General features: G+C 42.5%; 1 protein-coding gene across 2 annotated transcripts in view; it reads right to left on the bottom strand.

The window, feature by feature from the left end:
- The window catches only part of AEBP1 (AE binding protein 1), a 237,258-nt gene that overhangs the window by 69,491 nt on the left and 154,815 nt on the right, over nt 1-12,952 (bottom strand). For both annotated transcript variants that reach the window (XM_078666750.1, XM_078666749.1), the window contains exons 12-13: nt 7,762-7,830; nt 3,058-3,126 (exon numbers count right to left, since the gene is read on the bottom strand). In XM_078666750.1, coding sequence (XP_078522876.1) covers nt 3,058-3,126; nt 7,762-7,830 — 138 coding nt within the window. The remainder of the gene's footprint in view (nt 1-3,057; nt 3,127-7,761; nt 7,831-12,952) is intronic.

Raw genomic sequence — 12,952 nt, 5'->3', positions numbered from 1 at the left:
CACCCTTTACGCCGGAACCACAGCCAAACTACAGAAAAAACTCCAACGCATCCAAAACGCCTCAGCCAGACTCATCCTAGATATCCCCCGCCAAGCTCACATTTCCGGTCACCTGAGAGACCTCCACTGGCTCCCCGTCAACAAGAGAATAACTTTCCGCCTCCTCACCCACGCACACAAAGCCCTCTACGACCTAGGACCCGAATACCTCAACACGCGCCTGTCCTTCTACACCCCCACCCGCCAACTTCGATCGTCCAATCAAGCCCTCGCCGCAATTCCACGCATCCAAAGATCCACCATGGGAGGAAGATCCTTCTCCTACTTAGCGGCCAAGACCTGGAATTCCCTCCCCACCCACATCCGCCTCACACAGAACCACCTCTCCTTCAGGAAACAACTAAAAACTTGGATATTTGATAAGTAAAGCTCCCCCCCTCCCTCAAGCGCCTTGAGACCCTCTGGGTGAGTAGTGCGCTATACAAATTCAAACTTGACTTGACTTGACTTGACAATCCGTGAAAGGGACATCAGGTTATACATGCTGCAGTCTAAGGGGCTGCTGTCTGCTCGCTCACATGACCCACGCCTGCACACACAGAGTGCAAGCTGTCAGAATCGACAGCTTACACATTGTAAATGGTTACAGCTTGTCCCCCCCAAGAGCAGTAAAAAAGCATTTGTGAATTATTTTGAGAATCACAAGGTGGAGGAACACTCTCTGCCACCTTCTTTAACTCACAATGTGTGTAGTGTGCTTGTGAATAGCAGAATTCTGTGTTAAGTAAACATTTGTGCATTGCAAAGTCAACTTCGCTGGTACTCCAAATGCAAAGTACCTTTGTGCATCGGAAACCCACATGTCTTATTACTTGAAATGGTGATAGGTTTCCTGGCAGGATTTTGAATTCCTTGGCACAGAGTGAATAGAAAATCAATCACAGCATTTGTGGTTACAAAAGCATTTAGATATTACCACTGCCTTTTTCCTGTATGGTATTATCTTTCAATATGCCGTATCGTCACAATAATGATGCAGTGACGGTGCAGTGCTCATGTGAAACAGTGCACGTGTGAACAGTGAGTGCTATGACACGTGATTCTAATGTGCATTGTTTTGGCAAATTGTGTGCAACACAGTAGGCAATTAACATACATGCTTCAGAACATTATATGGAAACGAAGAAAATTCAAATCAGTAGAAGTTGCTGTTTCGCCCCTCCTTTGCCACTAAAATAAGGTCATAAGTCGTTTCAGTGCAATAAATGAAGACTACTTCTCAATAGATTTTAGCAACTTCATCAAGTTTATCTAAGAATGGTGATACGTTCTGCCTGAACGCGTTTTGGACTGGTATAGGACATCTAGAGATGAACTGGGTCGCTACTGTAAATATCTACTCACACAGCCCTGATGAAGACTCAGTTTCAGAATTAATAGATTTGGTAACATGTCACTATCTATAATTCTACTCTATCCAGCTGTTTTACAAATCAAATGACAAAATATCTATATGTCTTTATTAATATTACTCATTAACGAATGTAACCAATAATAAAATCAGTATAGCAGTTTAAAGAAACATTATCAATTAAATGAAGAATTTAATTTGGTTTGAAGAATCATACAATTAAGTAAATAACATTTTGAGAACTACATTGAAAATGTGTAAAAGGTGTTTCAACTATGCTATTTCAATATCAAAACCTAAAAGCAAATTGCTACTTACCCTGTACCCATTAGTTGTTAGCCTATAAGGCTACAGTTTCACATGCTGCGCCTACTCCCCTGTCATCTAGTGTTGGGCGCGAAAATGTGCAAGTTGTTTTTCTGTGATGAAGTCTTTGGTCTTGAGATATTTTGTACTCTTCCCTTAGCCTACTATGCACTAGGACAAGGGCACCTGGCTCAGAATGGTTTCCGTCCAGAGGGTGAGTATTGTGAGTGAAGTTAGAATACGTGTACTGTGCATTGTCACTAAGATAGAAACATTTAAAACATTATGGATCATAGCTCACTTCCGGTGAGGGCACATATAAACCTCAATATGTACACGTGCAGTACACAGAGTCTCCCATAAGTAGTGGCTAGCAAAAGGATGAAGCAGATGTGTGGAGCGTAGATTTTAATACAGTTTGGCAAACCAAAGTCTCTTGACAGGCCTGAATATCCACATCACTAGTGTTTAGTGAACCTGTGTGGTGTTGACCATCTAGTAGCTTTACAGATGTCTACTGTAGGAATGTTTTTGGGGGTTGAAGATGTTGTATGGTTCTCGACGCTGCTTGCTGAGCATCGATCACTGCAGTATCTTAGCATCTTTTTAAATACCCTGCAAGCAGAGTAGGTCGACTGGTCGTGCTCTGGAGACAGGCAGAGGTTACAGATGCAGTGGCGCCGCTACAGTGGGTATTTAGTATTGCACCTTGGGCAAAACTGGAAAAGCATGTTCTCCATACTCTCCTCCCCAAGCAGCCATTCTCAATGCGACCTGAGTCACAGCAAGGACGAGATGTGGTAATCGGTTTTGTAGTAGCTGATTCTTCTCACGATAGACCAGGACACCTGATAACTGGAGAGAAAAGGAACGCGGAATTTAGACAGTCCCGGGGCTTCAGCTGAAACGTCCGAACCCAATGGCAGAAAAAGGTAATCTGAGGTGGAGACTTTGTCCTGGTGCATTGTGTCCTGCTGAGGAGTCGAGGGGAATTCAGAACTAGGCAGCCTTGGCATTTGGAAAACCTGGTGTTCAACAGTGTCAGTCTCATAAGAAAATCTTTGGGCCCTGCACTTCATTTCTGTACACAAATAATGCTATGCTGCTGTCAATGTAGCACGACTTGTGTACCCAAGAGGTCAAATAGCCAAAAAGACACTCGAGGGGGCAGAATCTCACTACTACAGCGCGGGGGCAGAATCTCTTACTACATCGCGGGGACACGCCGAGATGGCGTAACTATGCGCTTTATAAAAATTCATTATTATTATTATTATTATTAAAATCTTACACTAAATGCCCCCCTCAAACATGGTGCTGTTCTGTGTATTCCCACTTACTTTTTCGTTCCACAGGTTTCTCTTCTTCAAAATCAGTTTCCCAGTCTTCTTCAACCTTCTTGGGTTTCTCTGTACCATTGCAGAAGAAGGAAAATGTTAATTGGGGGGTATCCACCCTTACAGACTTCCCATTCGGCTCAGCTCACAAGTGATAGAGTGTGTGCCAACCATGATTTAGTCTCCTGGGTGTTAATCAGTTCTTTTGATATTTGAAAAAGCCAACCACAATGACTCGACAAAGTGCATTATCAACATGCTAGATTGACCAGTCGCAAAGGCATAGAAATGTCAGGCCCAGGCCATGATCCCTGCTAGAAGGGCAGCAATACAATACAATCCAAAAGAGAAAGACATTGAAAGCATTGATGAAAAAGAGCCTGCAAGAGAAGGATAAAGAAACAAGAAGTAAACAAGGTAGAGTTGTGGGCGACAGGAGGAGAATTCAAGACTAAGCACATTTGGGATACAGAAACCACAGCAATTGAAAAGCTATGGACTCTGGGCATATTATCAAGAAACGGCTTTAAAATTATCGCCGCTTTAGCAGCAGAAAACTGCTGCTAAAGCGGCGATAATGGGCTTGATAATACGCCCTTGTGAATTCCCATAGAAGCCCATGTTCTGGTGTGAACATGGGCTTCTATGGGAATTCTCTACGGCGTATTATCAAGCCCATTATCGCTGCTTTAGCAGCAGTTTTCTGCCGCTAAAGCGGCGATAATGTTAATGCCTTGCTTGATAATAGGCCTCTCTATTTTTATTTTTTGCGAATCGAGCTCTACCTAGATCAGACCTGCTTTTTCTAGAATGAAGGTATGGCGGTATGGCATTTGTCTCTCCATCACAACTTGGGTGGTGCTCTCTGGGCGTGATAGGGTCCTTTATATTATACTTTTCTATGTGTGCTAAATGAAACACCAGTGACATCTAATGACGTCACACTCCCAAAACCCACAATTTGCTTTATAGAAAACTGTGCCTTGAGCCATGGTTAGTATCCTCAAGTTAGTTTCCTCTCATGTGGGTTTGTGGGAACAATCCTCATTCGGGACATGCTAGCATAATATTTTGCATGTATGAAGCAGACCCTTAGTCCTGTTATCTAATCTGAGTCCAATAGAGTTTAAGTAACAAACGTTGGAAAGATCCTCATATTTAACGTTTAATTCTGTTAAACAATGAGCTGCACTTCTTCCATTCTGCAGATGGGAAGAATACTGTACAATCTGATTTGTCGCTACATCACCACCTCTCAGCATCTTTCTTGAATAAATGTAATTTTTTCTTTGGAATCTCATGTTATATTTATATATCCAGGGTTGTGTAAGGTGGAGATATTTTGAGTTCTGCCTTTCAATAACAATATTTCTATTAGTTATTAAAGCAACACTTGTGTGCTTTAAAACTTGGTATCTATATCACCTAACTTGCTGTTATTGCCAAATAATATGTCTCTCAAATTCTGACATTCTTTATTTTAACCACTCGTTGCAAATCCCATGTTTAGAAAGAACTCTACCCATCCCCACTTGACCTAATTACTTAGTCAACTTATTTATGCATATTCAAACGAACCAATGATCTTTCTGCCCATAAATATAAGACTACATATTCCAAAACGTTTGAACGTAAATATGTTAAATCCAGGTATTTACTGACAATGTTCAGTCCTGTGTTAGTAATCTAGTGGTCCAGACTATTTCTCCTTGCTTTCATTTAAGGACACTATCAATCTTTTGGATTTTTTTGAATAGTGTGTGTTCAGTATGTTGCCAGCCCTTTCACCTGAGTAAAGGACATATGAAGGCGAAGAGTCATCGGAAGCAACAATTACATATTTGGAGCATTGAGTAACAACTCTTAGCTCGAATCGAATGCGAGTGGTGCTGAAGTTGTGGCATGTTGAGTTTTTATGGAAGGTGCCTTGAGGCTGACAACTGCTTGCTACCATTAACATGGTTTACAATGGTGTATCATCACAGACAATCCACCTACTGTTGTGTGATTAACCTGACCAAGACTGATCTCAACAGCCCTTACCACCAGCACTCAGGAATATCACCATTAAATTCCAGTCTTGGTTCCTTCCCATACAATTCTGCCCATCGCCGTGCCCTGAATCTTGGTGACCACTTTGAAAGACGTTCAGCCTCTGCCAGATACCAACTACTAAACATTAACTTACTTCAACACTACCTCACATTCCAGTGTGCTAACATACAAATGTGCTAGTGGTTCCAATGACTAATGCGAAAACCTCCATCTACGTCCACTCTTCCACTCTTTCCAGCCCCATGAACATCAGAAGGGACTGTACTTCTCCCCTTCTGTAATTAAGAAAGAAATGCAGAGTTCCTTGAGGAAAACTGTCACAGGCATGTTAGTTACCCACATATGCCTGCTTTTTGTAAATGATCTTGAGTCATTTATTAGGACTCTTGATCGCCGTCCAACGCTCTTTTTCTTCCCAGCTAGGATAATGCTATACACCCTCTACGGATGTACGTTGTTACAATGCATGCTTTTACTACGCATGCCTTTACAACGCAGGTTTTTCAACGCAAGTCGTTACAACGACTTGCATTGGGGGGTGCTGGATAGTGAATAGTTTAATTTACTATTCCAACTCCAGTCCCCGTGGATAGTAGGGAAGGTGTTGGATAGTAAATTAAACTATTACCTATCCTAGAGCGCCCCCCCAGCGCAATTCGTTGTAATGACTTGCGTTGAAAAACCTGCATTGTAAAGGCACTGCGTGGCAAATGTTGCATCGTAAAGGATGTTTCCCACCCTGTACTACACACAAACATACAAAAACATTTGATGTGCCGGCTGCTGCACAAACTACTGAGCTTTCTAGGAAAAGCACTTACATAAATATTCTGGCAGTACTATCATCAGTCTACTTAACAATCAAGAAATAGCGTTTTGCTCAAAATGCCATAATTTCCTAAACAGGCCCTTCGTTTTGGAAAGAGTGCTTCATTCAGTGTATCTGCTGTGTCACTCTTTGCTCAGCATCTCATAACAGCTCTTCAGCCGTCATGCTGGCAGAGTTGCAGGTTGTTAAGTATTCTACAATGAGCGCTGACCTCACCATGGTTGCTGAGTAACAGCATCTTCAAATGCAATGAGCAAACGTATGTTTAAAGAGCTGCAATATCTTTATGGTCCAATTCGCTGACACCATCAGGTTTGCTACCTGCAAGATCCGTTATTTATTCTGCCTGGTAAGAGCTTACCGTGAATCAAGAAATGTGTCACCCTGCCTTTCACCAGAAGCTTTAATGCAAAGATAATCTTTAGGATCCCAATGTGTAGAGAGCTCTAAAGTTTTATGTGCTTCATTGAATGTAATCCGCTCATCGGATAGACGTTTCGTCACTTATGTCTAAGTCTATGTAGTGCATTTATTAGACGCAAAAACAGATCTACCTCAAGAAGAGGTGTCCTGGTGCTCAATATACGCCGCTATACACAAACGAGGGTCTAACAGCAAACCTGCAGTATTAAATGTTGAGGTCGAACAGGTAAGTATCTAAACTGCCCCAGATTGGGTTGGGAGCAAAGATGAGAAAGCATTCTATTCCAAACTCTAAGCATGATAACAGACAACATCCAGCCGCCAATTCTACTTTCTTGAATTTGGGAATTGGCAACTGGTGCTGATGGGAAGATCTCAGAGTTCTAGCTGGAGTCTACCTAAGGATTAGTTCATTCATGGAATTGTCTTTGCTTTGGGAGTAAAGTGCCTGCATGACAGAGACAAAGGCCCTTGAACAAGCATCTCTTTACTATCAGAGTCAATGAAGTCCGCAGAGCTGATCTGAGACAGCGATATTACGCCCAAGGCTTGTGAGATCATTTATCAGGCAAGTAGCTTTCAAATGCCGCACTAAAAAAGCATACACATATTTTCTATTAGAGTCAAGGCGCTATCTGCCGCTTTTAAGATGCGTATTTGGTTTGACTTGTTATTACAAGTAGCAAAGTGGTCAAGTCAAAGCGACATTTGTAAGCATTAAAATTTCAAGTACATTAAGGTGTTCAGAAATACATTACATTGCTAACACTTTAGGATTGTGCTTCCCTTAAGATTGGAGTTTTAATATTTCAAAGCATTTATTTAGGGAACAAAGTTTGTTGTTTCAACTGACTACAAATGTTTAATATAATTATATGGTTAAATGGGTTGGCGGTGGGGGAGTACTTGCCTTGCAAGACTTACTACAAAATGTCATGTTTTTAATGTTATCATTTAATGTGTTTCAGCTAGCAACTACCCTAGTGCAGATCAGCTATCACATTTCCCTACTGCTTGTAGTACCAAATACACTTCGTATGAGGATGCATTGCAGGAATCAAATTTTCACTTTGTGAGTAAAAGAATTGAATCTCAAAAACTGGCAAACATTTTATGGAGAGGGTCTGGGCGTGCGCGGAGCACGAAATGTTCCTGGGTTCAGATTTCATAAAGAGACCTAGGTGCATACTAGCAAGGGTGTTCCATCAATTTCCATCCTGTTGTGGAAGAGACATCCTATTATGTTTGAGGAAAGCAACCATGGCCTAAGAGGACAGAAGTCATTGTGGTGAGTAACTTGTACTTCCCCCCTCTCCTCCACCTCTGCTTCATGCTACAAAAAGAAATATAAAAAAAAAAAAAACTGAAAATCATTAAAAGTAGGGAAGCAAAGGTCCTACTTGGCGTCTCGATCTCTTCCTTCTTCTGTGGGGGTTTCCGGGGTCTCCACTGCCGCAGCTCATAATCATCTGCACAATTATAGTGAAAAAAGAAAGTAGTATAAGTACTATTTCCTCCATGCCAAAATGCCCTATCATCAGTCTCACAAGGAGAAGAATATGCGAGAGGATGGTGCTAGCTCCACAGTAAAGTGGTTAAAACAATCATATTCTGTTTTTTCAACTGAAATTGATTAATTTGGTATTTACTGGTTGGTAATATTCTTTAAAAACCTTGTGCTGGGTTGTGACACAACCTCAAGACAAATGTGCAGCATGATAACATGAGTTGTTCAGTGTACTAAGGTGTTCAGATTGAAGCAGTGGATTTGAGTCTGTCCACTTCAAGCCTTCCACCCGCATTCTCTTCAGCAGATGGTTTGTATGCAAAGTTCCTTATTATAATGTACAGTTCAGTACTACAGAACAGAGCCTTTCTCAGGGTGATTGGAGAAACTGCTGTGCTCAAATTTTGATCCTGTGCAGTGGTAAAATGAAAATACTTCTGGTCTTCGAAAACTACTATACATGAAGTCAGTTAGTGAGTAAAGGTGGTGGAGCGAGTGATGAATGAAATAGTGAATTTGTGACAAGTAAGTGAAGTGTGATGGAGTGAGCTTGTGAGTGACTGTGAGTAGGGAGTAAGGAATTGGTAGGATGGAGTAGTGAGCAATAGGTAGTTTTTGCAAGACTTGAGTGGGAATTTAAGAAGCTGTGAAACAACAATAAAACTGCACCATGCAAACAATTGATGAGCAGTGTTTGTGTGTTGTCACCCAGACAGTGCATATTATAGCATTATTTTACAGGTATTGTGGCAAAAAATATTCTAATTCTTCAGACTCTGCCCAGCTCTTTCTCTTACACAAATCAAATGTGTCTCTACATACACACTTTGTGTCAAATACAAAATACATGGGGCCTCATTTATGAGAAATGACGCATCGCTGCGTAAAGGCAGCGATGCGTCACTTCTCAGTGCGCACTCCTTGCGACATGATTGATGCGTCATATTTACAGTTTGACGCATCATGTCGCAAGGAGTTACAGATACGTCAGTATTTCTGACGTATCTGTAAGTGCAAAAGTCACGCATTGCTGGGGGTGTCACAAAAGTGACGCAACTCCAGCAATGCGTCCTTTCACATGGGGAAAGTCCCATGTGAAAGGGCTTGCGTCAGTCTTACGCCTGCTGTGAGGCAGGCGCAAGATTTTGACGCAACAGTGTCCTAAAAGTGACGCAGTGAAATCTCATAGATTTCACTGCCTCACTATTACGAGGCTGTTTGCGGGGGAACGCCCCCTCTGCATACATTATACCTGATGCAGGTATCATGTAGCTCAGGGGTTTACAAAGTGACGCATCTGCTTAGATGCATCACTTTGTAAATAGTGCGCAACAGGAGGCATGTTTTACGCCGACGATGCGTCACAAAAAGTGACGCATCGGAAGCGCAAAACTGACGCAAGGCCTCATAAATGAGGCCTTAGATGCACAACAGGAAATGTTATCCCACAGGAGAATCAGTGCCTATCTGATACAGCGTGGCCCACTAGAAATATAATCAGTTACGTTTCTATAGCTGACATTAGCTTTAAGAACCTTGCCTTGGCATAATATCCATCACTTTTCTGATGCTAATTAACAGCCCCTTAGAGTTTATTCATCATAAACTATAACAAATCCAGTTAAGTGCATTTATACTCCTAAATATATGGGTGTATCTGAGTGATGCAAATTTTTTCCAGAGTGTGGCCAATGTTATTTGGAGATGTTCAAGTATTGTTGATTTGAAGCTGATTAGGTTAGCCTGACCCATGATCACGGACACTCAAATAGGCCACAAGCCAGCATCGCATAGTTTAAAGCAGCACCTTAACTGTTCCAAGGGACTGTGACACAGAGTGGTTCTTGTCAATTATGCTCATAAAATACATGGGATTCTGCAATCCCTGTATATAAACTTGTCTCTTTTTTTATAATGTATGGCTCTCTGGGATTCTGCAATCCCTGTATAAAAACCTGTCGCTATTTTTTGTTATGAATGGCTCTCACAGAAAGCCTCTATCGCTTATTTTAATTTCTTAAATGCAATAACCCACTGCTGATATAGCAGCAGTTGATAAAACTGGTTACCTACTGTTGTGATGTCATACAGGACATCCAGGCCAGCCTGAAAGGGCTCTCTGAGTGCCTGTCAGCCCAGCAGTGCTTGTCTGCTTTGACTGAAAGCAAATAGCACAGCTGCAGGAGGGGGAAGAGAGGCAGGAAAGGTGATGGGGATTGATCAAGATGGTAAGTGATTTTTTTTACCCTTTGGGTGGGGACAAATAATATAGGCCATGTTATGAATGACAGCAGGGGCAAATGATTTTAGGGGTTCGTACATAACAATGAACTATAGATGTACAATGTGAATTACTGGGATGTTTTTCACCTCGTGGTTCTGAGTGACATCATAGACAACTTGAGATTCACTCTTATTATCTATTCAATGTCACTAAGAACCCCTCAGAGTAAAACATCCCCATAATTCACTGCTACCTATCCATCATTCTATATATATAACAGGCAACTTGTGACACACCCAGTCACATATTACAACGAAATGACGTCAGACCTTGACTGTAATAACTCATTACAGTTGAGTTCTGCTGTCACAATGCCTGAAACCAGGGCCAGCAGTGGAGTGAAAAGGCAGGTCAGGTGACGGGGCATAATTAAAGCAGCTTTCTTCTTCTACTTTGTTTTTTGAGCTGCACTGTGGCAAGCAAAACGTAGCTATTTATGGCAACAGGTTTATTTTTTGTAATCCATAGGTAATTATAGAAAAGTTAGAATCTTCCTGCATGTTTCTACTGCACCTTTCTTTTAAAAAAAAAATATTAAACAGATTCTAATATCTTTTGACAACAAATATTTAACTGCTTTTTTGATGTTTTTAATTTGGAACTAAAGATTCTGTTTCTAATCTTCATTTCTGAAATATCTGTGCACCAAGGAATTTAAATAGGTCCAGTCTAATCTGACCTTGATAATTCAGGGCAGGAGAGGTAGACAGGGAAAGCATATGGGGGATCAGAGTCCCACTGCAGGTGGAAATGTATCCCAGGAAGTCTCTTGACAAATACTCCAACAGTCAGTAGACACTATGTGTTCTTTGTGGTAGTGAAAAGATCTAGCCAATATATGCCGCAGAGGACAAAGACACCTTGTATCACCTCCTGGTAATGTCACCAATCGAGATCCACCAGATGGTGTCTGCTGAGCTCATCATTCAGTGAACCTGCTAAATGTGCGCAGTCAGAGGGATTCTGTGGGGCTCCAACCACTTCCAGAGCAGCTGTGGCTCATGCACACGATCTGCAACCCCGTACCATCCTGCTTGTTGAAGGGCCACTTGGAGGTCATGTTGTATGTCAGGACCTAGACCGGCTTTCCTCTGATGGACAGAAGCAGCCGAATGTGAAGCTCCAGAAGGTTCATGTGGTGCCTCTGATCTTGATCTCTAATTTGTGACTGCCCCATCCTAGAGACGATGCATCCGTGGCTAGTGAGAGCAATGGGTGGAGTACGGAGAAAGGTCTGCCATAGGATAGATTGGTTTCCGACAGCCACCACAGGATTTTCCAAACAGCCTCCTACAAAATACAAATGTTGTCTCATATGCAGTCCTAGTGTTGAGGCCTCTGAAAGTACCAGTTCCACTGGACCAAATGGACCACTAGAATGCATGAGGTCAAGAAGCCTAAGAATCACCCATGCTAGAACCCAGTAGTGACTGTTGAACTTTCCTGGTGTATTGGATTAGTGGCAGGGTGGAAAAGCTTGGCATGCCACCGTGTTCGGAATGACCATTATGAAATGATCTTCTACATTGGCTCTGGTGAGATTATACCTCGTTGGTTGAAAACTCCAGTGTCAATAGAAGAGTGACGGTAGTCTGCAGGTGGTCTGCGATAGACTGTGGCGACCCTGCCTTCAGCAGCCAGACAAGGTACGGTGTATCCCTGATCTGTGAAGATGGGCCGCAACCTCTGCCATTATCTTTGTAAACTCTTGCAGGGGAAGTCCAAAGCTACCAATCTGTTCTTCCAAAGGAATGTGTTCAAAAGTTGGAGTTCTAAAATTGGCCTAACTGCAGCGCACTGTGAGGGGAGGGGAGAATGAGGAGGTCATCGATGAAGACTGCTGTCCATGGTGGTGCCAATGGTCTCTTCCACCACCTGGCCCTCTTGAGTTGTGAAATTATTATGCTGGCTTTGGTTTGGGTTGGAAGAGCTGCCTCTGGTAATAGACGAGACCCCAACAGTATCCTCTGAATTTTCAGTACTACTGAAGAAACTGACAGGCTGGAGGCAGTAGACCTAAAAGCCATGGCACATTTGTCATTCTTCGATAAACCAGGAACCATCAAATGGCATATCCATAAGGGATGCCTCTGTGCCACTGGAGAATCCTTTGGCGTGCATGCAGGCATGAAGCCTGATAATGAAACTGCTGTCCATGGCACAAGCCACACAGTCTGTTGTGTCCAGGCCGACTCCTAAAACATATTTAACTGCTCCATGTCCATCTTGGATTGAATGAGCAATAGCATTCCTCAATTCATCAGAAATGGCCAATAAAATCTCACTGGCCTTAGCCCACAAAGTAAGCGTGAATCATCCCAGAAGACAGAGGGTGCTCAGGTAAATCAGTACCATACTGGCGGACGTGGGAAGAAAATGGGTGTTACAGGGGAGAAGCCAAGGAAGGTGGGGGAGGAGCACACAGGAGAATGGAAGCTACAGGGCAAGGGGAGCCTAGGAAAACGGTGCCACAGGTGAAGAGGGGTGAGGGAGCCGATGCTGGAGAGGTTTGGCTTTAAGTCTGACGAAAAAAGTGAAGGGTGCCCAAAGGGGATTGGCCTAAATTCCATATCTATGAATCCTTTCCAAGAGTTGTGGCCTGCGTATTTAAGGGCGAGGCTTAAAACATGTAAACTATAACCATGTGCTTCGCATAGGGTGCCACCCGACCAGTATTTGGGTGCTTTGCTGTGAGCTTTCTGTTATTGCATCCAGAGATGTAAGAGAGCAAAGGACATATGCCTAAAACAAGACAGAACTACTGGCTTTGCAGAGGCTTGTTAGACGGATGAGATAAATA

The sequence above is a fragment of the Lissotriton helveticus genome, chromosome 11, assembly GCF_964261635.1.
Source record: "Lissotriton helveticus chromosome 11, aLisHel1.1, whole genome shotgun sequence".
Taxonomy (NCBI): domain Eukaryota; kingdom Metazoa; phylum Chordata; class Amphibia; order Caudata; family Salamandridae; genus Lissotriton; species Lissotriton helveticus.
The sequence above is the reverse complement of the archived record's forward strand: the minus strand, read 5'-3'. Positions and strand labels throughout refer to the sequence as shown.